Source organism: Caloenas nicobarica, chromosome 3, assembly GCF_036013445.1.
Source record: "Caloenas nicobarica isolate bCalNic1 chromosome 3, bCalNic1.hap1, whole genome shotgun sequence".
Classification (NCBI taxonomy): domain Eukaryota; kingdom Metazoa; phylum Chordata; class Aves; order Columbiformes; family Columbidae; genus Caloenas; species Caloenas nicobarica.
In genome coordinates this window covers 122008142-122034935 of record NC_088247.1, presented here as the reverse complement: position 1 = coordinate 122034935, position 26794 = coordinate 122008142, and the positions used below count along the sequence as shown (strand labels likewise).

The window sequence follows — 26794 nt, the reverse complement described above, 5'->3', positions numbered from 1 at the left end:
CATCCCTGCCAGCCCCCGCCCGCCCGCGGGGTGCTCAGCCGGGACCCAGGAGCATCGCCAGGACGTGCTCCTCGGCTGCGGCAGACGCACCACCCGCTAACAAAACACAGCTTACGAGCACGCGCACACGTTCATCTTCTTTCAAGAGCAGCATTTTATTGGCTGATTCTGTCTCCAGAAGCAGAATGAAAGCAAAATATCATACATCCCTCATGAAAAGAGATATTTTTGTAAAAACAGGTGAAAAGGCAACCTCAAGAACGGTAACGCGCAGAATTAAGTGTCAGGAAATTTTAAAAAAACAGTGTTCTCAAAAAAACCCACCAAAAAGCATACTGTAGCCTGTGAGCATCAATGACTTTTGGACCCTGATACAACAGCAACTGTTGCTAAATTGTGGGCCTTTCAAGGCAGCGACAGAAAGTTTAAGTTGTGCCACACGACAGGCTCCAGAGGATAAAATATACTTACCCCTGACTTACAGTGGGAGTCGGCTCTCTTTTAAACAAGCGATTCTGCGAACAAGACTATTTTAAAATAGCTATTCCAGAATAACCGCATCCTGATTCCCACAGCCTTTCCATCGCCCTCCTTGCGGATCCTCCTCTGCCACATAAGAGGGGAGCTGATTATCTTTCTGCTCAGTGTTGTCTTCTACCCGAGAATCTGATTTTTGCAAGGTTTAAAGGCATTTCAGCCCCCAAGAGCCCCCAGCCCGTCGCACCCGGCTGAGATTGGCCAGAAGAGCTTGGAGCAGCTACAAGCGGGGCCAGAGCTGCGGTTGTCCTTGCGCGGCCACGCAGCAAGGAGCGGGGAATCCCCGGGTGGCGATGGACCCGCTGGGGCGCCGAGGTTTCGCAGCACAGACATCGCACCCTGCAGTTCTGCGGGGTGAAGTAAACAGAGACAAAGCAAATCAGAACCAGGTCTGCAGTTTCTTGACGCGCACTCCCGTTTAATTCAACACCGCTGTCCGACACGCGCGTTAGCGTTTATTTTCAGCCTCGTTCCTCTGGCAGGGAAATCAGGGTGGAGGGGAGAGAAGCGAAAGAGCCAGGGCTGAGCATAGGCAAAACCTGGACCAGCATGTTTGCTCTCGTTCGCCGTGTCTCAAAAAACTTCCTGAAGCCAGGACAGGGCAAAAAGCACAGCAGCATCCGCAGCAGCCAGCACAAACACTGCCGAGAGCAGCACCTGCTGGCAAAGCCAACATTTATGCTGCTAACAAAAAATTAAAGTGCAGATTCGCGATGCGTAAGAAGGAGCAGCAGCCACACGGCGGCTGACCACCGCGGCTCCGGCTTGCCGCGTCCCTCCGAGGAGACCCCGACTCGCCCCTCGCCAGCCACCGCAGCGCAACTCAGCAGCTGTGCCGCTCTTTTGGTACAGCTTTAACTCAAAGACTTGTAGTTTTTAATATTCCGCCCCAAATCAACCACCTGCTCTTACTTGTTGGGGGGAAAAAAAATAGAGCTTCACAAAATGAAGTTTAAATCACGCATGGGAGTCAGTTTTTCCACTTCTGGAGTCATCGCCCATTGGAGTTCAGGTAAGTGCAGAGGTGGCATCAGCCCCATCTAAATTATCTTCCATTTGGTGCAGCTGAACTGTTGGTTCTCTCTCAAGTTCCTGAACCCGTGCCTGATTAAACAGGTACGGCCGGCCGCTTTGCTCGCACATAGCTGTTCGCATGGAGCAAAGAGCCAGGCTCCGGGTCCAGCCTGCAACATTGAGCGTGTATCCATACAAAGAGCTGCTTTTGCCATCTCACCCTCCCCATGGGTGGGATGTTTCTCAGCTGGTTTCTCTTAAGGGGATTCCTGCTAGATGGCATTTTCTACTCATGAAACCGAGATCTGCTTCGACACCTGCAGAGTTGCTGGCAGACTGTGTTCAACCCCATTTCAGCAACAGAAAAGCATAAGAGAGAAAAAACTGTCATTGTAGATGCCTGGAAAACTGAGCCTTACTGAGCTGGGCACCCCCGCTTTTGAAGCGTGCGAAAGATTAATACTGAAAGTGTTGGGAAAAAAAAGCTTAAGTTTTGTGCTCAGCATAACAGGAGGGTAAGTCTGGCTGGGGGCCCTTGGAGAGCACAGGGTCCCTGTCACAAACCCTCTGCTTTACAGGTGCCTCGCGGTCTCCAAGGGAAAACGCGACAGAAACCCGGGTCCATCTGCCCCTCCAGAACAAGAGGTCCCGGCTCCCCTCCGCGCGGAGCCCCGCGGGGCGCGGACCCGCGCGTCCCGGCGGCACCACGCCGGGCCCACGGGGACAAAACCCACGGGAACCGCTCTCCAAAGGAGACTTAACGGCAACGATCCCGAAGAGGCCAAGGCGGGCGCGCGGGCCGCCCGCCGTGCTCTGCATCCGTGGCCCCGGCGCCGCCGCCCGCACATCTCGCGCTCCCCCACCACCTCGGATGTGGGCAAGCCTCCAGAGATGTCGAAACCTGCTGTACCCAAGGCGTTTGTACAAACACAGAGCTTTTGCATGGAGAACATCTTAAAGCAATTGCTAATAAAACTTCCGAGAAGTTAAATATGTACACGGTCTTCCCGGTGTTTGTGCACAGTGTCAGAAGTACATGCTTTGACCATAGCGGCGTTTGCCTGTACAAAAGGCACATTAGCAGATCAATTTTGCTCGGCTCTTTATGGAATAAAAACCTCCTGTTTGCCTTTTCTTGGAAGTGGGAGGGAGGAGGAGAGGAATGAGGTGGGAACATGGCTGTGACCTGAGAAATCAGTGAAACCTGCACACCTCTGTAGTGCTCTGAAGGGTGGAACAGTTTTGCTACTGGAGATGTATCATTCACATGTTCATTCAACTTCAATGTTTTGTCTTTCAGACCGAAGCAAACGTCACCCCACCTTTCAGCAGACAGCTCGGGGTAGATCTGCTGGCCCCCCAGCGCTGCCGAATCGGATTTTCGCCTGCCGCTGCCCTGTGGACCCTCTCTCCTCCAGCCTCCCCCTCCCCACACCAAGGCACTGGCAAAACTGAAGTCCAGAAGGTATAGGAGCAACTATAGACTTAAATAAGCCAGATTTTTATCCTGTGTGTCAACACACTTCTCTCAGTTGTTGCGATGAAACAGCACTGCTTTACCAGACAGGATTTTAGGCGAACTTAGTGGAGGGGGAAAAAAAAGGGTGCAAGCACACAGCAGACATCAGCATTACAGCCACCACTTGCACTACAGCTATGAACTGCCCCCCCAATAACCAAGCTTTAAGCTAGAAGGTATAGGCTTCCATTGCTAGCCAGAAAATCCAAATATTTGCTTTTTAACTCTGAAGAACAGTGGCTAACAAGTGAAAAAGGACAGCCCCCACCAGTAAGTGATGTTTTCTTGCCGGTCGGCTGGGCGAGCGAACAAGAGGAACCAACACGGGAGCAGGGCTGGAGGGACTCACCAGCCCCAGCAGGGCTCTGCACAAGGACTGTCCCAGGTGCCTCATTCCTGCAGGCGTCCTAAGAGAAGAGCGTCCCCCACCACGCTGCCCCCGGCGCTCACAGGCATCTCCTCCGTGCCCCCCCGCCCCAACCCCGAGGCCCCTCACCCCAGCCCTGCCAGCCCACTGCTCCATCCCTCACCTTCGGCCGTGGGCTCCTGCCCCTCGTTCCCAATTTAAAGCCTTCTGGTGGATTGGCCAGCCCGTGGCCACCTCCAACGCCCCCTCCTCGCCCAGGTGGGTCTCATCTCCCCTGGCCCAAGGGCTCTGGAGGCAGAAGCCCAATTGCTCATGGGCAGCAGCTGCACCAGCAGCTCTGACCTGCAGCCCCCACCTTCCCAAGCCCTTTCCCTCGCTGCAGGGTCAAGGGCAAAAGCCCCAGGGCCCCCACACCCTCGGCCACCCCCAGGGCCACAAAGTCCTCCCTGACCTTGGCAGGTGTCCCCAGCAGCGCTGGGGGGTGTCCCCTGCCTGGTCACCCATCCCCACAGTGGCTGACAGGGAGGATGACAATGGTGATGGCGCGGTGCAGGACCGAGGGTCTGGTCCATGGGCTGCGTGGGGAAGGGAGCGTTTCCAGCTGCAGACCGTCTGCAAGGGGCCATCCCGGGGCTGGGCAGCTGCTCTGGGCACAGCTGGACAGGCCAGATGTGGCCCCGGCAGTGGTGACTGCCCAGGCTTCAGTCAAGAGCAGCTTTGTTTAAGCTTATAGCTCGGGTGGTGACTGTAGCATTTTCACTTTTTTTAAATCACCGCTCTCCCCAGTGGGTGATGTCCCCAGCCCTTGCCCTCCCCACCTCCCCAGACCAGGGAACACCCCATGCAAGCAAAGAGGCTCCTTTCCCCAAGAACTTGTTGATCAGGAAGCTCAGGCTCAATGGGTTTTCCCCACAAAACACAAATACTGCTTCTACTTTATTTCCCAATAGATTATATACTACAAAATATGATGCTAAGACATTCAAATATTAAAACACAGACCATATGGTACTAATTTCTACAGATTTGTCTCCCAGGGGCTAGTTTCATTATATTTAACTTGTATGACTGTCCCTCCCATAGAGTTTTCTGGGATAAAAGCCTACTTGAATACAAAGTTTAACAGGTTGCAGTCAATGCGATTTATTGTTCTCAACTATCCTCATGATCAATATATATTTTACAGAATTACTGGGAAAAATCAATCAGGAATGGCTAAAGACATCTCTCATTAAGGTAGATCTGCTGTCTTGGCATGTTAATTTCCCTAAGCAGTACTGTGGTGGTTTGTAGGAGCCTTAGAACGGTGGGTCTTGGGCTAAAAACAAAGCTGTTGCCCAGTCCTTCCAGTTCTCAGACCACTGGCAATAGCTGCAGACTCCTGCACTGGCCCCATGACCTTTTAATTGCTGGAAATTAGACTATTTTCCAAACAAAAAATGTCACAAGTCAGTAGTAGTAAAACTCTTCAAATACATTTATTGGTCACCAATGAAAATACTGTACAATACGCAAGGAAAGGGGTGGGGAAAGGCAACGGATTAAGACTGGCTTTCATCAATGTCTTTGTCTGGATCCTGCTCTGCAGCTTCGCTCTCCTGCTGCTGTTTCTTCCAGAGTTTAGCCATTGCAAGTAGTTTGAGGTTAGGCTGATTGGCGGTATCTTCCGGAAAAATATAATCGTAGTATTCCTCCCAGCCAGCATCAGACTAGGGAAATAAAAAATACCACAAAACAAGTTTAATTTGCATGTTAATGTTACCCATTTGGAGGTGTTTCTGATCAGCATAACGGTGAGACAGAATTAAAATCAGCGTTTGTTAGAGCACCCATAGCAGCTGAAACCAGGAGTTGAATGGCTGTAGGACAGAACTGCTGCTACGCATCATGAGCAGGCACGTGGGACCAACAGCCTGGCTGCAGTTTCCCAAAGTTAAGAAACGCTCTCTGCGTAGCATCGCCTAAAGCCGTTGTGACTTGTCGATGGTAGGAGTTTAAAATAAAGGTAGCTCGAGCATTTGGTATGAGAATTTCACTCTGAATCAATGCCCACCCAGCCCGCTGCAGAGCAAGGAGCTCAGCAGCACGTGTTCCAGACCAATGCTTTTTTTCAATCCCTGCAGTAAAACTGGTGTGCAGTTACAGCATCCCCCACAGCCAGCTTTGTTCTGTGTACCAGACCCCAGCAGAAAGCCGCCAAAGTGACTACTTGCATGGTTTTTCCTCTTACCCCATCTTCAGCCTGCAGTTTTCTCCTCTTCTTTATTTTTTCAGGCATAAGTTTATCTATCCTCTCCTTAGTGGTTTCAGTTCCAAACTCCTCTTCAAAGTTTCTCCAGGATTCCAGAAGCATGACTCTCTCCTCCTTCTCCTCACAGTTTCGCATTGCCTTATTAGCCTCTTCATAAATCTGCCGGCATCTCGACAAATTCTCCTCCCTTCCTGCAGACAGCTCGAACTGGGCAAAGCTGATCCAGACCTGTGGGGAAAGCAAAGCAAAACCACGCTGAAACCTCCATTCTGAAGTCCGACAGCTAAGTGATAGTTTCAAAAAACAAAGCAGCCAAGGAACAAATGCCAATGCAAGTCTAAAGTACTTTTTCATACGCAGATACCTAGAAAATTCATGTTTGTTTCACAGGTGTGAGATTTGCCTCCTTTTGGCAAGACAGAATAATCAAGCCAGCCACATTGACAAATTTCTTGCAGTTGTTCCAAATCAGCATAGATCTGTCTGAATTTAGTCAAACGACAGCACCAAACTACAGTGGAAAAATCACACCTGTTTTTTCCTTGCAGTGTTTTTGCAACTACAATTTCAAAGTTACTCAGCCAGAAGAGGGCTGCTTGGAAACCTTCCACAAAGCCTTCTTTCATCTAAGATATACCTGTTGCTATCTGTAATTTGGAAATTTCTTTCCGCCTTCAATGGCACAAACGCGGTACCAAGCTTAGGTTCACTGTCGATTTGAAAAAGCCACAAACCCAGAAGAGTTTCCAACCACCACGGACCAGATTCAAGGCCAATTCTGAGTTCTGGGTACTCAAACATACCTTAACATGCTGTGTCCGCTGAAGCAATCTGCGGTAAAGATTTCTTGTTTTCTCATACTCCTCTTGCTCAATTTCAAAATCAATATAAGATTTCCAAAGAACCTGCAAAAAATAAATCTCTCATTATGTTCATATCACACTGAGACAATAAAAGAAAAAAAAAACAGAGGAGCATGGATAAATGTGAAGTTTCTCTGAAAAAGTTTCAGAGATCTGAGTATTTATTTGCTGTACGAGCTAGGATTAAGACTAAGCAATATCAAATCTTGTGTACGTAATCCATTTAGCTTAGCATGTATCTGCCTCCATGTTTCATCATAAGTTTTATAGTCCTGCGTACCCTGCCAAGAAACAGATGCTAAATTAATGAGACACAGGCTAAGCCACTATGGTAAGCAGTTCTGTTCAAGCTGGTAGATTATTAATGTCTTAATTAGCCACACTGTGTAATAAATACCTTAAAACTGTGCCAACTGTCAAGTTCATCTGCCCCCTTACCTCTGGCATGTCTAGCCGGGGCTGGCCAATAGCCAACTCATATATTGCACGAGCTCTATCTATATCGCCAAGAATGGTCTCTAGTTCCGCAAATTTAATCCATGACGTGCAGTTTTCCGGTGCAAACTCCAGGAATTTTTCATACAGCTTTCGGCAACGATCAAACTCTCGCAATTGTAACTCCAATTCAATATAACCTTTAAACAGTTTGTTTTTTGGACATTTACCTATGGATGTCCCCTGTTAAGCAAAAAACAAAAACAAAAACCAAAACAACAAAAAAACCACAACCAAAATCCACTTAGAAATCTTGCAACCCAGCAGACTTTCTAAACAGTATTTGAACTCAAATTCATTTTTGAGCAGAGTTTGTTTTTTCAGACACGGGTCAGGGCCAGTATGAAATCAGCTTTCTCTCACCATTCTTAATGCTAACACTGAGCTTATTTAGAATATCTGCACTGAAGGGAAATAAGCTTTCTAATTTCAGAAGGTTTTGCTGCCAGAACGTGCTCCACGGCTGCGTGCCGTGCTGACATTCCCTCAGTGAACACGGGGCAGGGGCTCCTGAGCCTGCCCAAAGTCCCGCCATCGCTTGTCAGCAGCCTGGCAGCTGGGACTCAAACCCCTATTCAGCAAGTCTTCATTTCTGACGGTCAAAATGTCCTATTTATTTAAAATGCTTTTAAAAACACTATTGTTAGTACAAGTATCATTTAAACGAATCAGCAGCAGTTACAAATTTCCAAGTGCACTAAGTCGATGTGGGTACTCTTGCATTCAGATGTGTTTTGTCAGCTGAAACAAGAAAGCTACGTTCGTTTCTGCCCGTGGCTAATTCAGCATGTCAAGCTCCACTTCTTTTTAAATCATACATGACAGTAAATACTGGTCCCTGCAGACTTCTTGGATGCTTTATTTAAGTGGATTAAAACAGCAATTTATAAAGGACAATTTAAGACCTTTTAATGCCATTCCCTTGCTGCTATCAGTTAGAAAAGTCAATTATGGAATTAAGAAAAGCTTACCAAAGCTCTTCTGGCAAGTGGAAGATTTTTCTGGCGTATTTCAAATTGTGCATACAGCAGCCATATTTTGGCAAATGTAAACTGAAAGAAAAAGAACAATGTGATGCTTGTGTTGGAAGCTTAGTAAATAATGCTGCATATGTTCTTTAAAAAAACATTTTTAGAAGATGTTACTGCTGTTGCAGTTAATTGCATTTGACCTCAGTGTTCTCCTGCTGAAAAGTTGAGAGCTCATAACCTAAAACAACCTCAAGAACAGGACAACATACTCCACCATGGATGAGAGTAAAAATGGCCAGAAGAGAAGTCTTCTGAAATAAAGAAAATGGTTCATTAACCAATCAATTGTCAAAATATCAGCTATCACTGAATCAATTACTAGCTAATCAACTCTCTAATAATTACAGATTAATCCTAATCTACACAGTTGATACACCGATGACATGACTAATGACAAACTAGAAAAAGAAGTGCACGAACTAATATTTCTTGACATTCAAGGCAATGTTGATTAATTGTTTTAAGGGTTTGGCCATGTGGACATTTTAGTTAAAACTCACTAGCAAAAAAACCCCACAAAACCAGAACAACAGTCTTGAAAGTGATTGTAATGGGGAACACACACCTGAAAGCTGATTCAGCTGCACCTCCCTCAGCTGGGACCACACGGCCAACTAGAAGCAGTTGCTATAAAAGGCAGTAACTCTACATAAATTAAGCAACAAGTACTCTGTGGGCACCACAAGTAACTAGGCTGAGAGCAGCTCTACAAGAACCCACCTAAGGAAAAAACAGGAAAGTGAACAACAGATAAGAGTTCTTTGCTGCTGCTTAATAGCACTGGGCTATCCTCAGACTATGTATTAGTTCAGCTTCATAGTGTACTTAGTAACCTGAAAATACTGGACGAATGTTTGTATTGCACCTGTATGAGGAAATCTGGTATCAGTGTGTGCCCTACTATTTCCCATTGATGATGCAAATTACAGCTATTTCACACCTCCACTTAAAAAAACACCATCAATTTTGGAAAAGGGACATTATGAGAAACTAAAAGGGATATCTAAAGTCTTGAACAGAATCTTCATGAGTGCGCTAGTAGCTTATGCACCTGAACCCTGGGGGAAATTTTTAAAGGCTCTTATGTTGGGAATTTTAATCCAAGACTGAATAGAAGCTGCTGGAGGAGCTGTACCTTCTTGTGGGGAATGAGCTCGACACACGCCTGGTACACTTGTCTGGTTCGCTCTGCGTCCTGTAAGAACATGCAAAATTAAATACTATGTTTGCTAGTAAGATCACACTGTATTTTGAAAATTAAATACTTTATTCACTGCTAAGATTACACTATATTTTGAATCATGCAATGACTGCAAACCTGCAGAAGAGGATTTTTAAGTTACTCAGAGTTGTGTATACTTACGATATAAATGTACATATCTACTTAGTGCACCCAACTCAAAGATAATAACTTCTGAGAATCAGTAAGTTATCGTTTCAAACCAAGATTCAAGACTAAGAGTTAGACAATAAAATCAGGAGAGTTCCCATCTTGGCAAAAGAAGTCTTTTTCCCTTTAACAGACACTGAATAGGTGCACTGCGCTAAAAACTTATTTAATAAGGAGCAGCTATAATGTTACATGACTGATAACAGAACAAATACTTACACAGCCTCAGAAGGCCACTATAACAAGAATTTGGCTGCTTCAGAGAATACGTTCACAAACAGTTTTGTTAAATATAAAACTATTTCACAAGTTCAGGAAACAGCCTGGAACAGGCAGTTTGGAGGGGCTAGAAAGACCTGCTTCTGCTTTCATTTTATTATCAGTGTGTTTCTGCATGAATTGGGCTGAAACTGAAATATTATTTCCTCTCTGCATAGGAGGGTAAAAATGAAGGTGGGGGAGGAAAAACCCCACCATACTTAAACAACAAACCTTGTAGCTAGCTACATAAAACAATTTCTAGTTCTTGGGTTTCTTGTTACAATATCTGTAACTATCTATTTTAGGGAAAATATCTGGGAAGGAAAGATAAAAACCTGAGTTTTTAGTACTTGCCTTTGCCTCCAGCTCCTCATACAATGCATAGTTAATCCAAAGATAGATGTATCTTTTCCAGTGTCTTTTCTCCTGAATTGGGGGAACGTTGGCAATGGCTCTTTCATACACTTCTCGGACAGTCTCAGCATCTGCGTCACTTTCTACCAACCTCAGGTAGTCAAACCATGCATCGTAATTGTGTGGATTTGCCTTTCAGAAAGAAGGGAGTGGGAAAATGGGAAAGAAACTTCGGTAACTACGAATAACGGATCCTCTTCCTTTACTTACAGTTTTTATTCAGAATTCCTCTTTTAAAACAGAACATCAGAATATTAATGAAAGCTGTTACTCTCGGGTATGCTTAAGCTACAGCTTTTGGGCTAAAATGCATTTGTGTCCTTATTTTACCTACAAAGATTCAAGTGAAGGCAAACAAGCTGAACTGTGAGAATTATTGGTATTTTCTTGGACTGAGTATCAAGGGTATGGTAAAATTCGTCAGCCTTCATATCCTGCGACACTCCTGCGCCTGAAGCAGCAGCTGGATGCGTGAGGAGCTGGAGGGTGTTTGTAACACGTACCTTCACCTCCTCTTCGTACTGGAATCTCCTCTTGCTGACAATGATCTCTTCGATTCCCCTTCTGTCTCCAAACTTCTTCTCAAAGATCGTGTAATTCTTGAAGAGATTTTGCGCATCCTGTTTTGGAATTCTATCCAAGGCATACTTGTAGATCACCCTTACTCTTTCAAACTGAAAATATAAAATATCACTTGAGTAATATTCACAAAGCAGCTTCTGTCCTCACTCTCAATTTCTCAGTAAGCTTTTGGCAATATTTAATAGAATAGAGTATCTCGGTGTAAATGATTGTTTTAAGAGAGGACTAACACAGACCTCCCTGAAGAGTAAACCTTGGGAAAAAAAAATACCGTAAATACCAAAACCCTTATTCATTTACAGGTTTGGAATACTTAAAATATTTTTAAGAGGTTATGGGTTTGGGTTTACAGATATTTTCAGTTCTTTAATGGTCTGGGCACTTTCAAAAGACTGTGAGAGGAAAAACACAGCTAGTTCATTTTTTTTGTCATGCAGGCCTCTCAAAAACTTGAAAATCTGAGGATATGTATTTGATCTGATGATGCTATTCTCAGGCTTGGCAGATTTGCTTGCCTGCCTTTCTTAGAACATATTTCCTTGATGTCACCAAATAGCAAATGGAAACTAAGCAAAAAATTGTCTTAACTCAAACTAAACTATCTCATACAGTACTAAAACCCACACGTATTGAAGTGAGTGTTAAGTGGCCTTGAGTTTTATATTCAAGAAGAAACCTTGTGGGGGTGGTTGGTATTAGTCTGACGCGTTATCAAGCAGGTCTTACTTCTTTCTGGTTCTCCTCAAACTTTGCGAAAGCCACATACAGGTTCTCATCCATATGTTCTTCTCCAAAGAACTCCACTGCCCTCTCATATACTTTCCTTGCGTGAGCAAAATAACTGTGCTTCTCTTCAAAACGGGCATACTTGATCCAGTTCTTAACGTCAGGATGAACAAGAACGAGTAGAGCTACGTTAAAGAAACACTGGTGGTTGAATTGGACATTACAAATTGCATTCTTCCCAGTGACCACAGGGTCACGGGCTGTATGAAACAACTCCCAAGGATGGCACTGGCAAAAAAATGCAGCTGGGAAGACACAAAACAGCTCTAAGCATGCAAAGGCTCCGTGCCTTACTGAGAACTTACAGAAAATTTAAGGGGTAAGAATCAGGCAAGGCCCAGGGAGAAGTTTACAGAGAAATCTGGAGCAAATGCTGACTGCAGAAAAGCTGGAAGCACAAGCACTGTTAAACACGTGCTGCTGCGTCAGGATGTGTGTTCGCTGAACTGAATTTGGAGGCACACACGACACGTGCTTCTGTACCTCCTGCTTGCTCCCAGCACACCACAGTAAAATGGAGCACAGGGACACAGCTGGGGATAAAGAAATGAAGAATGCAGGCCTAAACCTGCAATGCACTAGAAAGGATATATCTCTCATAAATGGTACGCGCTCTGTCCACCTCCTTGTATCTCAGCTCAAAGTTAATGTAGGAGTGCCAAGCTTGTTCCTCTGGTTGCCACTCCATCCAACGTTCAAACACCTGGCGTGATCCAGCAATATTCCCCAACATCTCTTCCATGTACGTGTACTTATACCTTAGAAAACAAGAGCAAGTTTTAACAATCGCTTAGTAAGCACAAATTACAAGGATTTTTTGAGTGCTTAATAAAAGCATTACTGAGATTTCTTCACCTATTTCCCAACTGTTGTGATTGGCAGCATACAGGCACACAAACATCCTTCTCTCCCACCATTCTTACCAACTGAAAAATACAAGGCTTTTCCAAAACTTAAGCCTTCCTCTGTTTTTTCAGACTTGCCTGAAGACTTGGAGAAACAGAAAACAATGCACTTTTGCATGACACCAAGGCACAAAAATGATCTGAAATGTTTGGGGGCAGAAGCGATGCTCTGCTCTCTGCAAACATACCAGAACTGGTTCACCCTGGGGAGTGTGGTAATGGCTCGATCCCAGATGTTTCGGGCATGATTAACCTGGCGGTTCTTCATTTCCATTTCTGCATATTTCAGCCAGAGTGTGACATTTCTGTAGTCTACATCTAAAGCACGCTCGTAAATGGAACGGGCTCTGGAAAGCAAAGAGAAATAAGTTGTGTTTATAATGTGCCTCCAAGACATTGATGGTGTTTGTCAAGATGTGTTTTAAAAGGTTTATAACAGGTGTCTATAGCTGTATCATAATTACCTCTGTATTTCTTTCAGGCTTTCCTCCCATTGTGCGTACTTTATCCAGTTACTGATCACAGTCCTGTTTTTTCTTATGTTATCTTCAAAAGTCTGAGGAGAAAATTACTTCTGTAAGAAATGCCTCTGTGCAGAACCAATCTTGTTATAAATAGCTTATGGATTATTATTGGAAAGAATTCCCAATGTCTTGCACCCATGCCGATGGAGTAAAAAATCACACTCCATACAACAATTTCTAAAAGTTGCATAACAGAGAACCTAGAAGTGTGGACAAGCATACAGAATAGGGCTAAGCTCAAACTCCTACAACCTGATACCTGAAATATTGATGCAATAATAAGCGACAGCACTACGATCTTACTTTTTAAAAATCTCCTGCTTAATGTTTCAATAGCAAAGTTAGCTGGACGGATGGATCCAGCCATTGCAGACAACCCTGAACATACCTGGATGCACCAGCATGAGTTTATTCACCTTGACCTGCGTATGTCATTGCTCTAAGTTTTTCTTTAAAGCAAGACGCCTTATTCTTACTCTCTGGATTTAATATGCTGGCATCTAATCCGCCAGGCAACTGTCACTGCTCGGTGCCACGGTGAGGGCATGCTCAGCCTTGTGTTTGGCTGTCATCAGGACCAACGCTATTGGTGTTTAATGCGTGGCTAAACGTTGTTTAACGCACTTAACGTGGTGGCTTGTCACTGCTACTTCTGTGGGATGGAAAAAGCTAACGTCAAACACTGCACGTGCCCCAGTGAGCTTCAGCAGCACCGCGAGGAGCCCCGGCCACTGCGGTACGAGGGAAACGAGCACGCACGGGGCTGAGCACGGGGACGGTGCCACCAGCTCTCAGCGTAGGCACATACGCTTCAGGGAATGAAGGCCCTGGTTTATGTGGTGTGTATCTAAAAAAATTGCTCTGTGCTCAAAACATTTAAAGCTCCCTGTTGGGGATAAGTTTGTGCTGATCCAGCACAGCAATTATCAAAGGAAAAAGCAGAACAAAACTGTAGATAAGGCTCCATAAGCAAAGCGATTCTTTTCAGGAAAGGACAGAAAATTATACCTGAAAGCTCACACGCGAAATGGTCCAAGTTTCAAGACAAGCATCAAACATAACTATGATTGCTGTAGAAAGTTGTGTTCTAAGTAAAACAACCAGCTGAGGTGGAAAAGCCAGCAGCGTTACTGTAAAGCTTGCTGCTGTTCTGTCACGCGGACTGGCTGGCACTAGTGCCGAGGAAGAAACTGCATAGAAACCATGGATGTGATTCCCTTGCAGCGTTCTGAACGTGGTCACATGTGAGATGTCGTCTACTACCAAATTTTACGTTACACAGCACACGTTTAACTTAAAATTTTTGCACAAAACTAGCCTTTTCTATGAAAGTGTTAGGTTTTTAAGAATTGCAACTTGGATCTGGAAGATCCACAGGTAATATAGGCTGTATCTTAAGTTAAAACGCAGTAAAATGTTAGTGTTTTATATGAGCATGAAAATTAGGGTGGGTTTTCTTTTCCTTTACCTTCCTTTTCCGGAGTTTATAGTCGTTTAGCTCTTCAACATCTGTGATCTTCTGCTGAGGCGGCGGCGGGAGGAGCTCGAGCTCTCTCTCCTTAGCTTCCCTCAAGAGCTGTTCTGCTGTGATCTGAACCTCTGCAGGTGCTTTATTTTTCACCTGTAAAGTAAGGCGGCCTGATTCACGCTTTCTCCTTCCAGCGCACAACCGAAACCCCCTCTCGGTCACCGTGCTCCGCTGGCCTCCCGGGGTCGGTATTTACCGGGGAAGGGCCCGGAGCGCCCCGAGCCGGGCAGGGCCCTCCCCGGCCCGGGAGGGGAGCCCAAGCCGCGGGGCCGGCCCGGGGCAGGCCGCCGGGCGCCGCCCCGCAGGCCGGGCCCGGCCAGGCCGCGGGCCCCCCGCCGCGCCCGCCCCCCGCCCCGCACCTTGGCCACTTTGGGGATCCGCTGCTTCCCGGCCGCCGTGGACGCCATCTTGCCGCCCCGCGCGCTGGCCCCGCCCCCGCGCCCTCTGACCTCACGCAGCGCCGGCGCGTGCCGTTGCCGGGGTAACGGCGGCGCGCCCAGGCGCCGGCAGCGGGGCGGGAGAGGAGCCGGGCGGCCCCGCGGCCGCTCCGTCGGTCCCGGGCAGCGCCGGGGAGCGGCCGGTTCGTGTGTCGGTGCCCGCGGCGCTGCGCCCGCGCGTGTCCCGGAGCTGTTAACAGTGCGGGCGTTACGCTCCCGTCCGCCCCGGGTGCGCCCGCTCCCGTGAGGTGAGGCCCCGCCGCCTTCCCGCGCTGCCCGGGCCCTCGCTGCGCCCCGGGCTCCTCTGCGCCGGAGGGAGCGTTGTCTCATCTGTGGAACGCTGCTCCCGCAAACACACGGGAGCTGCTGCGGGAACAGTGCGTTTTCTTGTGGAAAAGGTATTTTTTTTAACGCGTAAGCGCTGCTTTCTGTCAGTCACGGCTACGTGAGTGCTTAGGGCACTTAGGGGAGTTAGTGGAAAAGGGGGTGATATTGTTTCAATACAACTGAATGTGGAAATGTGGCAAACTTTTCCTCAGTTGAAGTAATTTTAATGCTAGACTAGTTCGTTAATGGCATTTTAAAATTCCTCTTTACTTTTGTGTATGGAGTTGACATTAATGAAAAATAACCCGCTGTTTTAGTAGTCTCACAGTTTGCAATTAATGAAATGTGTAAGGGAATTTTGTGCCCATTTTCTGTGCTCGTTCTAGGAATCACCTGGTGTAGCTGCCTTCCACTCCATTAGGAAGAACATTGGTGTCTTGTAACTTAAGATGTTGGAGAAGTTGCTTACACAAGCTAGTGTAACTTTTTTCTGTGTAGATGTTCTTGCTATACTCAGTTATAAGTGCACTGTAGCCCAGCTGGTTCTCTCTATATAACCACAATTGTTTACTAATTGTGTGCATTAAAACCTGCAGAGGACACTTTGCCTCAGGTTGGTCCTGGGGTCCCTTTGCAAACATGTTTGCGTGACCAAGACCAGTGCTGTCGCCTATAGCAATGTCTTGGCTGTGTGCGAGAGATGTAGCTGTACACGTGACTTTCTTTGTATTTAAAAGGTATAAAATTCCCAGTTTCCTTTGTTATTCCATTTTAGTTGGGATCTGTGGGCCCTGATAATTGGGCATCTCATCTGGGTTTGGGGCCAGTGTTAGAAATGGCTGTTGTGTTTGGCAGATTTGTAAAATGTTCTGCTAATCTAGGTATGTTGGTTATGTAGACTCGTTGAGTTAGTTAATACTATATTTTGCACAAGTATATTTAAGAAAAATTGCAGAAAGGTGTTGTGTTTGGTTGTTTTTTTTACATGCCTTATTCTTTATTGTATCACAACAGGTGATAATAATGAGTAGGAACACAGCTGAAAGGTAAATGAACTGCGAGTTGATAGTCACAGGTGGTCTGAATGCCTGTTGCCCCTTCATGTTCTGAAATTGCTAGGCATGCCAATAAATCACTTGGACCTGGCAAACTGTGAATGTGGAACCATAAAAATGTTGTTTTTCTGGGCAGGGAAGCTATAGAGCTTTCAGTTCCTTCTGAAATTTAAGGATTGCCTATGAGTTTAAAAGAAAATTGAGGAGCTGTTTTAGACAAAATACACTTAACTCACATGAAATTACTGATTAATGTTACCAGGGCATTATTATCCTGATTGTTTGCAGCTGATCCTCCCAGCCCTGTAGACTTAAGGCTAATAAGCTTGAAATCGTTAGTGATGGGCACTGTTCTGATAGCATGCAAATGCCCATAAATTTAAAAGCAATTTGCAGCCTATTAAAAACATGTATTTCCCAAGTAGAATACACACAATAGGGATGATTGTCTGCTGTATTTCTTTATGTGCACTGTTTGCATGCTGTCTGTGTATGCAGGATGTATTTGTGTAGAGGTCTACAGGAACTAGGCACTTAAATCTGTCTTCTTCACAGTTTTTATAAAAATCCGTTTCAAGTAACTGCTTTGACCAATGGGCTGCAGCAGGATCTGACAGAGCCGCAACGCTTGCTTTCTTGTTGCAGGCTGTAAGATGACTACAATAACTTCTTCAAGCGGAAATACAGAAGTGATCTGTGCCAGAAGAACAAAATCACATGATGTTTCAGATATCATCAGCCTCTTCAGCAATTTTACAGGCAAAGTTTTTGGAAGGATTGATGTCATGTACCTTTTGTAAGTAGCAGTATTTTAGGGACATCGTATTACCTTTCTCGCAGGAAACTTCAATAAATTGTTACATTTAAAATGGCAGAAAACACGATGAGCCTTTCCATGGTGTGGCGTAATGACTTTTTATACTATTTGAAAAAAGAGAAAGAAAATTTGCTTTTGTCTGTTCTGTGTCACACATGCATGACTTTGTGCAAACTTGGATGACTGCTGCCAGTGTGGTGGACAAGATTTTACTCTAAACTAGCCTCCTTTGTATACAAGTTCAGATGAGCTACTTTTGAATAATAGTTGATGAACCCATCAGATTCCTGTGTCTGCTGTCTCCTTCATCGAACAGAAGCCTTTTGCCTGTTGGGAGAGTGATAGAGGGGCAGGGACTAAGGTTTTTAATTACTGTGTGACCATGAAGATTCTATTTTATTTTCCTGTGTACATCTAAGTCTTTTCCTTCTCTTCCAGCTTACCCTTAATGAAAAGAATGGGTTACTTTTTGCCTCTATTCTACCTTGGAGACAGCCTCTATCTACCACTTTACTTAATGGCAAATGTCTCAAATACCAGTGATTTGATGAAAAAATAGATGAATGAAGAAACATGCAAAGAAGAAGGAGCATTTAAGTCTTGTATATCAAATTAACAGTGATTGAGGGTTTGAAAAATCATATTGTTATAATGTCAGAAAACACTAAATATTTGGAATTGAAGCAATAATGACAAGTTAGGATATGGGCAATGAAGTTTTACTGAGGCACGATCCTGGGAGCACTTTTGAACGTGGTTAATTTTGATGTTCTAATAGGCTGAATTAACAGTCACTTTTCTTTGTGTAGTTTCTTCAACTTCTGCAAAATTAACTTGTTTTCACAGAGAAAAATCAAATCTTGCTCTGACACTCTGCAATGAGAAGAAGGAGGTTATAGCCCATGCTGCCTTTCTGGACTATCCAAATTGGGATATCACTGATCAGTCTGATTGGGAATCATTCTTACATGAAAACTACATTAACAATAAATGCACTGTAAGTAAATGGTGTGATTTTAGCTGAGTTTTCATTTAAGGCTCAGGTATAAAAGAGATGCATAGGCATTAAAGGTCTGGTTTAGGCAGATTTGAGGCACTCAGGCTGAAGAACGCGATGGTCACATCCCTTCTTAAACCCTCAGGTGCTCAGGAGTCGATGACCACCTGTGCTTTTGCCCCCACAGAAACTGCAGGTAACTGTGAGGATGGCAGCTGGGGGACACAAGTCCGTTCTTTGCCAGACGTGTGGAAAGCATCTGCACTGCGCTGGCACTGAGGGCAGTGGGAATCGTAGTTATCACCAATATTTTTCATTCAAAAACATGTCCAGCTTTTTTTTTTTTTAAGAACACCACATTATTTTTTTGTTTCCTTCTTCCTTTTGCATTTAAAAAAACCCAAACAAACAAAAAAGTCTGATTTTTTTAGAAATGGCTTTTGATGCTTATTCATGAAAATGACCTGTTGTCTTTGTGCCGGTACATATACTGCAACCTCTTAAAACCATTCTTACTCTAAAGTTGGTGAAATTTATTGATGACTCTAGCCATGACATTTTAGTTGAATATTAAACTATTCAGAGGACCTCAAGTTTTCCCATTTAAAATATTTTTGTAGAAATATTTAATCTACAGGTAGACCTTCATTGACTCAGCACTTTAACATGCAAGAGAAAAGAGCTGAATTAATAGCACTTTCCATTCCAGCACAGAGGTTTTCCTTTGCTAGTGTTTTCCAGGTTAACTGGAGACATATAGGATAAAGATGTCTTTTAGTCTGCTCTGTTTATGGCAGGGTATTTAAATGTGTCTAATGATGTAATCTTAAGACTTGGTAATTCTTCTTCTTTTAAAGAAACAACATTTTAGGAATATGAGAGGTATGTGAGCTTTGTTGTTTTAAAACCCAGAAAGAATGTCTTTCTCAGCCAAATGTTAAATGTTGTTAAGTTAATTGTTGTGGTTAAATTAAAATTTTGTTAGTCTGGAATTAAATATGTCTGCTATTAAATATGAAATTACGTATATATATAGTAGTCAAACAATAGTAAGCCTGAGTGTAAATCAAAAATAGGACAGAAGCACAAATCATTATATAAAAAAGCCCTTTAATCACTTAATTTTATTCACACATGCTTTGAAGTTACTTACATATGTGAAGCTACTCATTTTGAGTGCAGATTATATATACTGGAAGTAAGTGTGCATATTAATACTTGGGTTGACTTAATAAATATCTACATGGTGTTTAGATTTTCTTTCTTTATTTTGTAGCCTTTGAACACCTTGTTCATGCATCTTTTTGTGGCAGAAGAAGAATATGCAGCTGGATGTCTCCAAGAAATTGTTAGGTAAGTTCATATGTGACTTTCTGTAGTGAGGCACATGCACTCTCCTACCATCATTTGGGCAGGCTATGGGATTTAAAAATACCTGAAGGTGATCACTGAATCAAAATTAAATATCTCTCTAAACAGTCTTGGGAGGTAATAAAACATAACTTTGTATTAATCAAATGCACGCTGTGGGCTTTGAAACCAAGCTGTTACAGTCCCGAGTATGCTTCTGAAAGTGTGAAGGTTTAGCTGTCTCTTTGCTGTAATTTTCCACAGAAATAAAACTGAAGTTGCAAGGCAGATTTATTTTTCTTTTTCCTAAATTTCCACTTGTAAAACTGAAAGTGCATGAATGAGCAGGAAGCTTAAAAAGCTGTAGATGTTTCTGGAATACGCTTGTTCCCGGGTAATCTACTGATAGTTTGTTAGCTACAGGTTATGTGGTAAGGCTGCAAGCTACAGAGTACAAACAGCACAATATAGTGCTGTGTTAGCTCAGTACTCAGATATAACCATGGCCCAGGTTATGTGGTACAGCTCAATCTATTTACATAAACAGGGAATTGTGCTTGGTGCTGTTGCTGTTGAATTTACAGTTACTTTGTCATGTCAGGCCAGCTCATCCAGATGCCAGATCAGAGATCTGCCAGCAGAGATCTGGCATCTTTAATTTTTTCACCACTGGGGAACTGGTATAAAATGGAGGATGTTTGAAATCTAAGGGTTAGGAAATTAAGAGAAAAATAAGGTAGGAAGAAAAGTTTAAAAAATGCTCAGATGGATTTCATATGATCTTACTTGTCATAAATAAAATGTTTTAATTTTTGAGCCATGTGGACTCATGAAGGAAGAGTAGAGAGACTAGAGAAAACAATTATATAGGAAAAGACCAGCTGCTGTATCTGATTGTATGTAACAATGAAAGACTGAATACAGTGATGTTATTTGTCCAGGACAGCTTTTATCACAGTACCGGAACTGCAGTTTATACTTCTCTTCATACCAGCTAATGAGAATTTAGGTAAGAATTTAATACTATTTTATTCTTAAAATAATGAGAACCATTTCAAATCTCACTAATATGCACTGTGTTAGTGGGCTTTTTTTTATGTGTGTGGTTTTGTTGGTGTTTTTTTTTTTTTAAATCTTCAGAACAGTTATTTTCTAAACCTTTCTAAACCTGCAGAAAATACAATCGGAAAGTATCCTCTAATGTACATACCTTGTAAAAGAGGTTTATGTGGTTACATGTTACCTGAATAAAGGCTTTTGTCAGACCTACCCTAGCAACAAATGTCAACTTTCCTTCAGTGTAAGGAGTCCTGACAAAGATTCTCCAGTGTCATATGCTATTAGTTACAAGACAAGTATTTCTGTAGGGATTTGATCCTACCAATTTCTGATTGCTTTGAAGCTTGTGTGGGATGCTGGATTAATTTGTTAATTAATCCAGTAACAATTCTTTCACATGTTTATAGTACTGTCATTTCAGCTTCGTTGCTTAACTTAAAAGACGTAAAGCATTATGCCATCTGTGGTTTAAGTTCAAAACTCCATTTTCCTCCATTTTGCTGATAATTTAAAAGCTTACATAATGAAGTTCCTACTCCTAACAGATTTTTGTCATTCACAGGGCCAGAAATAGGAAATGTCTTTGAAAAGATGACGGCTGCTCCAGGTTCAGTAGTGGATAAGAACTTTACCTTGCTCGCGTGCCCCAGACATCGGTACCACCCACAGCTCTATGTTCGCACGGCAAGGTAATGCAGTTTCTCTCTTCTACAAGGTCTCTCCGAGTTAACTTGGAGAATTTTCTTTTTTAGTTTACAGCATTGGTATCTTAGTTGAACTGCTATCATTTTCCTTGATAACCTAGTTAAATAGTTCTGTGATTATGCTGTTTTTATGCTACTTTACCACAAGATCGATTGTATTTTTTGTGAAACTAGGTTGCTATCTGGAAAGAATGCAATGTTTTAATTGATGTTTATTCTGTGAATCTGCTGGCTGAGTTGTTTCGTTGTGTGTTTTAGTGAATGTATGTAGTTTCCAGATCTCTTGGAGCATATTCCATCTTATTTTTAATTTTCTCTTGTTATGTGTTATTCTGACCTGTTGAGCAAAGTCTGAATAGGAAGGCCTGTTATTTAAAATAATTAAATAAGAGCAGAGAATCCCTAGTTCCAATAGTCCTTCAGACATGGAAAGTAATCCTCTTTTGTACAGTTTTTTCTGCATAAGCATGTCGTACGTTCGTTCTCGCTGTCTCGAGGAGCAGGCCTCCTCAGTGTTGCTGAGAAAGCTTAAGAAAATAGAGTGCTTTTTCTTTCAGTCGTGTCATGTGTTTCAATGGGTGCCGTTTGGAGCAAAGACTTTGATATGCTCAGACAATGTGCCTTTAATACAGACTTACTCTTGTTTAGGAATTCAAGTCATAAATGTCATTTAAAAAGTTAAACTCTGAATTATTTTTTAATTCGCTATCTGCTCGGCTGCCTGCAGTGTACACCAGGCAGAGACCAAGTTTCTCTGGCAGCTATTGACTATTAGTGCTGGTTTTTCCTGCTGTCTGAATTTTGCTGCCCCTGCCAAATCCCAGCCCCCCATGCTCGTGCCAGCATTGTGTCCAGTACATGAGAAGAGCAGAGCTGCTGGCCAAGGGGCCTGTGGGGTTTCTGTGCAGGTTGCTGGGTTGTGTGTGCTGTCCTGGCTGTGTGGGTGCTCCTCTGTAGTGTGGCTGGAAATATAACCAGGATCTAGCACGTTTTGGTTTGCTTGTTTTGCTCTTTGCAGTGGGAAGAGTGCATGCAGGGTGACATTTTATGAAGTGATTTTATTTGATTCTGATTCGTTCTGGAGATGTTTTTGTTCTAAGCGTGGTGCTATGTAATTGCTATGTGGTCGTATAGCAGGATTATGATTAAATTAACATTTCTGGTCCTTGTAGTGGAATCTGACCTCTAGGGCCAAGCACATCCCTGGGATGCTGTACCATGCGATACTGGTGTGTGTGCAGGTCTGTATCAACCAGGGCTAACGGACAGTAATGCCACAGGAGGCACATCTCTCTGCATGGTAAATCCACACATTTGTGGGTTAATTCATACTGACATCTTGGACTGGATTGTGACAGAATCCTGTCTCTCAGAGAGATGTTTTACACGTGTTTAATTTTACCGAATAGGCCTGAAACAAATCTGCAGATTGTGTTCTTTATCCTGTAGTTTTAGTGAATGTTTGCAATATCCTGTAGCTTGACTTTTGAGCGTTTTAAGAAAAAGGACTGAGCCTGACCTTGACCACTTCCGACCTATAGCAGGGCGGTGTGGATACTTCAATATGTTACAAAATTGTTTGCATAATAGCTTGATCTACAATTTTTAGGCTTTTATGCGTATTTCCTTTGAGTTATCTACTACCTATCAGTATGTGAATGAGCCTTAATACTGCAAAGTTGTCAGTTGGTGAATTATATTTCTGATGTTAAAGTGTTTCCATATGTCTTGATTTCCAACTATTCTGTTTGGTTTTTATTTAATATGAACCGTTCTTTCTTTTGATGGCCATTGGATACTATCAATAGAAATATTTCTGAGGTGACTGCAAATGTCATACAGACCATACCAAGACTTCAAATAAGAGGTGTATCGTCTTGCCTGGGATTTCTGTAGTTTCTTATGAATAATAAAAATTATTTACTTTAGCTTGTTTCTTTTATTATTAGAAATCTAACCAGGAAACTGTGTTTTCTTTTAAATTACACAGTATCTGGTGATATAAAATGCATACTTTAATGTTGTCTATCAATAGATTCTCTGGGTAAGCTGAACGAGGTTTGCAGTAGCCACTTTGCCGTTCCTTTTCCTCTGCATTCACCTTTGTACTTCACTGGCATCCATAGTAACCAGTGGAGCCCTTCAGAGAGCGGTCTGTGAGCACTGTCACCAGCCACCTGCCTAGCAACATGCTCTGGGTCAGTGACAAGAGATTAGGGTAATCTCTGTTCCCTCTTGCCTTGCTTACAGAGGGGGGAAAAGAAGCTGTAAACTGATACTTTGCTTAAGCGTTGGGTTTTTGAAGTTTTTCTCCATCTGACCTTTATCATATGAAGTAAATCTGCAGTATGCCAGAACACAGTCCACTAAGCTTTTATATTTCAGTTTCTTGCTGATATCTCATCTTTAGATCCTGTCATTCCTGGTTTTGTACCACATATATAAGAGCTCACAAATTTGCAGCTCTGTAGAATGCCTTTATTGTGCTTATTAGCGCAACCTAGGAATTCTGTAGTATTTTTACTTCAAAAAGCTATTGTATTTTGTTTTGTGTGTGGTGGTTGTTTTTTTATTTTCTTAAGACTCTGGTGCTGGTGGAAGATACTAAAATCAGAAGAAAATTAAAAATAGTTCTGTTGGTACAGCTTCTAGTGTGCAGGAGATGAGTGGGCTTGCGTGGAGCCCTGCTATGCCAGGTCAGTCTCTCTACACACCCCGAGCTGACAGAATTCGCCATCTGCACCTTGATGTGTGGCCTCGTGTTGGTTGTGTTTCACAGACAGAACGCTGTCAGCGACTTGGAGCAACCAGCAAAACATTTGCTTTGCAGGTGGATGTATACGTTATATACCCCCATCGAACCACAGGTTTCAATTAGAGTACAGTCTTGTTCCTTTGCCCCTAAATTAGTTTGCCTTGCTTGAGGTTTCATAACACGTTATCAGATTTGCTGCCCTAATTAGTTGTGTTGAAGTAGCGAAGTTCTGATAATAGAAAACCTTACTGTGATTTTTGCCTTGCGATACTGACCGTGAAGAAGAGGAAGACTACTGGTTTGGTTTGAGATATAATGTGAATTACTATGGATTTTTACGGGGCTTCATTGTTCTTCTACCTCTGTTTTAATTGCATCTTTTGAATTAATTCTACAGATGAGTAACTGATGGTATATTTTCTGTACCTTTTCCTTTTGGAAATAATTTATTTCAATGAAGATTCTCACTTAAACAGTGGGGGAGGAAGGCATGGGGCCTGGAAATGTGTTACCTCGGCAGCTGTTTTCAGTTTTGAGGGAGCACGTATGAATCTGGTGACTGCCCTTCGAAGAGTAATTAACTGATTTAAAACTCGTGGCAGATGGAGTGGTGCTGTGAGTTGGACACCCGAGAGGTCCCGGGCCGGGCGGTTCCTCTCGCTGCTCCAGAGCCCGTTGGTGAGGTGTGCGCGAGGGATGCTCCTCGGGGCCAGGCTGTGCTGAGAGCCTCGGACAGATGGCCGGGGAATAAAACAGCAGAAACAGCCTCAAAATAAAAGGAGTCACCGGCCCCCAGTAGAAATGTAATCATACTACAGAGGGTCCCGTTCGTTCTGGTGTGTAGGAGCAGCAAAAACCAACGAGATACCACTTAAATTGTCCTTCAGTCGCCTGCTTGAGTCGGTCGGTCCTGAGAAACTCAGTGTTTCACAGAACTGGAAATAGAATGTTTTGGCCCAGCTGTGTTGAGTTTAAGGCTGCTTCTAGATCCAGAAATGTGTAAAGAATAGAAATTAGTATTGTGGGGTTTGTTGGGTGGGCTTTTTTGTTGTTTGTTTTTCTGAATTGTTGCATATGCAGAACTAAGATTTCCAAGTTATAGGCACAAGTATTTTGATACAAGCACATACAAACTTGAGCAATAGGGGCCTGAAGCAAAACATAAGCTTTCCTGCAACTGAGGGAAGTAATAATCATTCCCGATAATTATCTTAAGAAACCTGTTTCTACAATATGCAACATTTTTGAAGAAGAACGAACCATTGCAGATTATTTTTCTGTTGACATGTAATTTTAGGGAGACAGAAAAGGGAGGATGGCAGCGGTGTGGAGTAACGGAGACATAACCCCGTAGTCGGTCAGAGCTGCGGGGGGACATTCCCCGCAGCCACGGGCGGCGGCCGCCAGGGGGCAGCAGAGCCCCGCGGGGGGCGGCCGGGCCGGCCCGGGGGGACGCGGGGGTCGGGCTCGGCCCCGGGGGGAGGCGGGGGGTCGGGCTCGGCCCCGGGGAGACGCGGGGGGTCCCGCGGGGGTCGGGCTCGGCCCCGGGGGGACGCGGGGGTCCTGCTCCGCGGCCGCCGCTCGCCACCCGCTGCGGCCCTCAGCCGTCAGTGTCCGAGCGGCCTGTGGTGAGGGGCGCGACGGAGCCCGCGGCGGTGCTGTTCGTTTCGGGAGGCACGCGTGTTTTCCTGCGTTTGAAGGCTGCTGTTGCCGTGATTTAGTCGCTTTATCCGGTGGGGCTCGTCTGTCTCCGTGTGGGCGGTCACTGAGGGGAGCAGGCCCGGTGGCGGTCTGCTCTGAGCACAAAAGGAGCTCTCAGCTGTCCGCTAGGAAGAGTCTGACAGGCCAGCGCAGCCCCGCTTGCCTTACCACTTGTTCTAGTTGCAGAATTGTTGGTTGGAACACTGAATCCTTGCGTTTTTCGGATAGATAGATAAAAAAGGCGGTTTCATCATACGGAAAGCAGTTCCATGTTAGAGCTGGTTCGCCGTCGGCCTTCATGCCTCAGTTGCAACGCGTGACTTATTAAATTCTTCAGTCTATTGGTAAAAGCACTGAAGCTTCTTGTTGACTTATATTGATCCTGGTTAAGAATTAACTTCTTTTTAAAGTGGTTCAATGGGAGATATTTTCTGTCCATTTAAATAAAACCTGTGCCGGATGGGGCCGGCGCGAGCCCGGCTGCAGCTGGACTCGGGCAGCCCGTGCTCCGGCGGCGCGGCGCGGCGAAGCCTCGGAGCGCCGGCTTCCACCTCCACAGAAAGCCTTTCGTGAGGCACAAGGGGAGAGTAATTGCACTTTGGCCTTTGTATCTTTTTCAATGGTGGCGCATTAACTTGACTTCACAAAGGCATAATGGCTCGGTGTCTGCCAGGTGACTCCTGCACTGCTGTGTGTAATAACAGTCATCTAGCCAATACTCAGCACTGTTTCTCCCATACAGGAAGGCACTCTTTTATTTTATTTTTTTTTTTAAAGAACTGATTTTCTAAATTGTACTGGTGTAGCTTTTTGAGATCTCTGCCAACTCTAACCAACTGATGATTTGGGTCACTGAAAAGAATTATTTTAAATGAGGCCTAGAGCCCAAGTCCACCTAGCCTGAGATGCCGTAGGCAGGAGGACTTTCAGCTGAGCTGCCCTCGTATTTTGTTAGGGAAATACAAGCACCTCCATTGGGCACCCCAGGCCTTAGGTGGGCTGTGCTGGCTGTTGGAGGTGGTTCTTTGTCTGCACTGGGGACATGTCCAAGATGAAGTTACATATTTGTGGGTAGAGGCCTTGGATCTGGTATTTGGAATATTTGTCTATACGCTAACAGAGTAG

General features: G+C 44.2%; 2 protein-coding genes across 6 annotated transcripts in view; one reads left to right on the top strand and one right to left on the bottom strand.

The window, feature by feature from the left end:
• Positions 1–4909: 4909 nt before the first annotated feature.
• Positions 4910–14899, bottom strand: CRNKL1 (crooked neck pre-mRNA splicing factor 1). 2 transcript variants are annotated; one of them, XM_065631140.1, is made up of 15 exons: positions 14827–14899; positions 14408–14560; positions 12880–12971; positions 12604–12762; positions 12102–12268; positions 11451–11629; positions 10646–10816; positions 10083–10274; positions 9213–9272; positions 8018–8098; positions 6990–7229; positions 6492–6593; positions 5738–5916; positions 5668–5702; positions 5059–5146 (listed from the first exon to the last, which is right to left on the bottom strand). In XM_065631140.1, the coding sequence occupies exons 1-14, from the start codon at positions 14872–14874 to the stop codon at positions 5675–5677; spliced, it is 1851 nt and encodes a 616-aa protein (XP_065487212.1). In that variant the 5' UTR covers positions 14875–14899; the 3' UTR covers positions 5059–5146; positions 5668–5674. The 2 variants fall into 2 exon arrangements, with proteins under 2 accessions (XP_065487211.1, XP_065487212.1); XM_065631139.1 differs by having other exon boundaries at positions 4910–5146; positions 5668–5916.
• A 2040-nt stretch (positions 14900–16939) lies between these two features.
• The window catches only part of CFAP61 (cilia and flagella associated protein 61), a 94702-nt gene continuing 84847 nt past the window's right edge, over positions 16940–26794 (top strand). For 3 of the 4 annotated variants that reach the window (XM_065631662.1, XM_065631658.1, XM_065631659.1), the window contains exons 1-5: positions 16940–17082; positions 17950–18100; positions 19377–19453; positions 20392–20459; positions 21072–21198. In XM_065631662.1, the coding sequence (XP_065487734.1) occupies positions 16940–17082; positions 17950–18100; positions 19377–19453; positions 20392–20459; positions 21072–21198 (566 nt within the window). Of the gene's footprint in view, positions 17083–17949; positions 18101–19376; positions 19454–20391; positions 20460–21071; positions 21199–25506; positions 26014–26794 lie in introns of those variants that run through there. The other variant, XM_065631660.1, reaches the window with a different exon arrangement.

Bases quoted from the DNA above. Each gene is read 5' to 3' on its own strand.
- CRNKL1 (XM_065631139.1), bottom strand. From the start codon at position 14,874: ATGGCGTCCACGGCGGCCGGGAAGCAGCGGATCCCCAAAGTGGCCAAG. The intron at 12,763-12,879 runs GTAATTATGATA...TTTGCTTTCCAG, and splicing joins AGCCTGAAAGAAATACAGAG to AGCCCGTTCCATTTACGAGC. The intron at 5,147-5,667 runs GTAAGAGGAAAA...TTATTTCCCTAG, and splicing joins AACTGCAGGCTGAAGATGGG to TCTGATGCTGGCTGGGAGGA.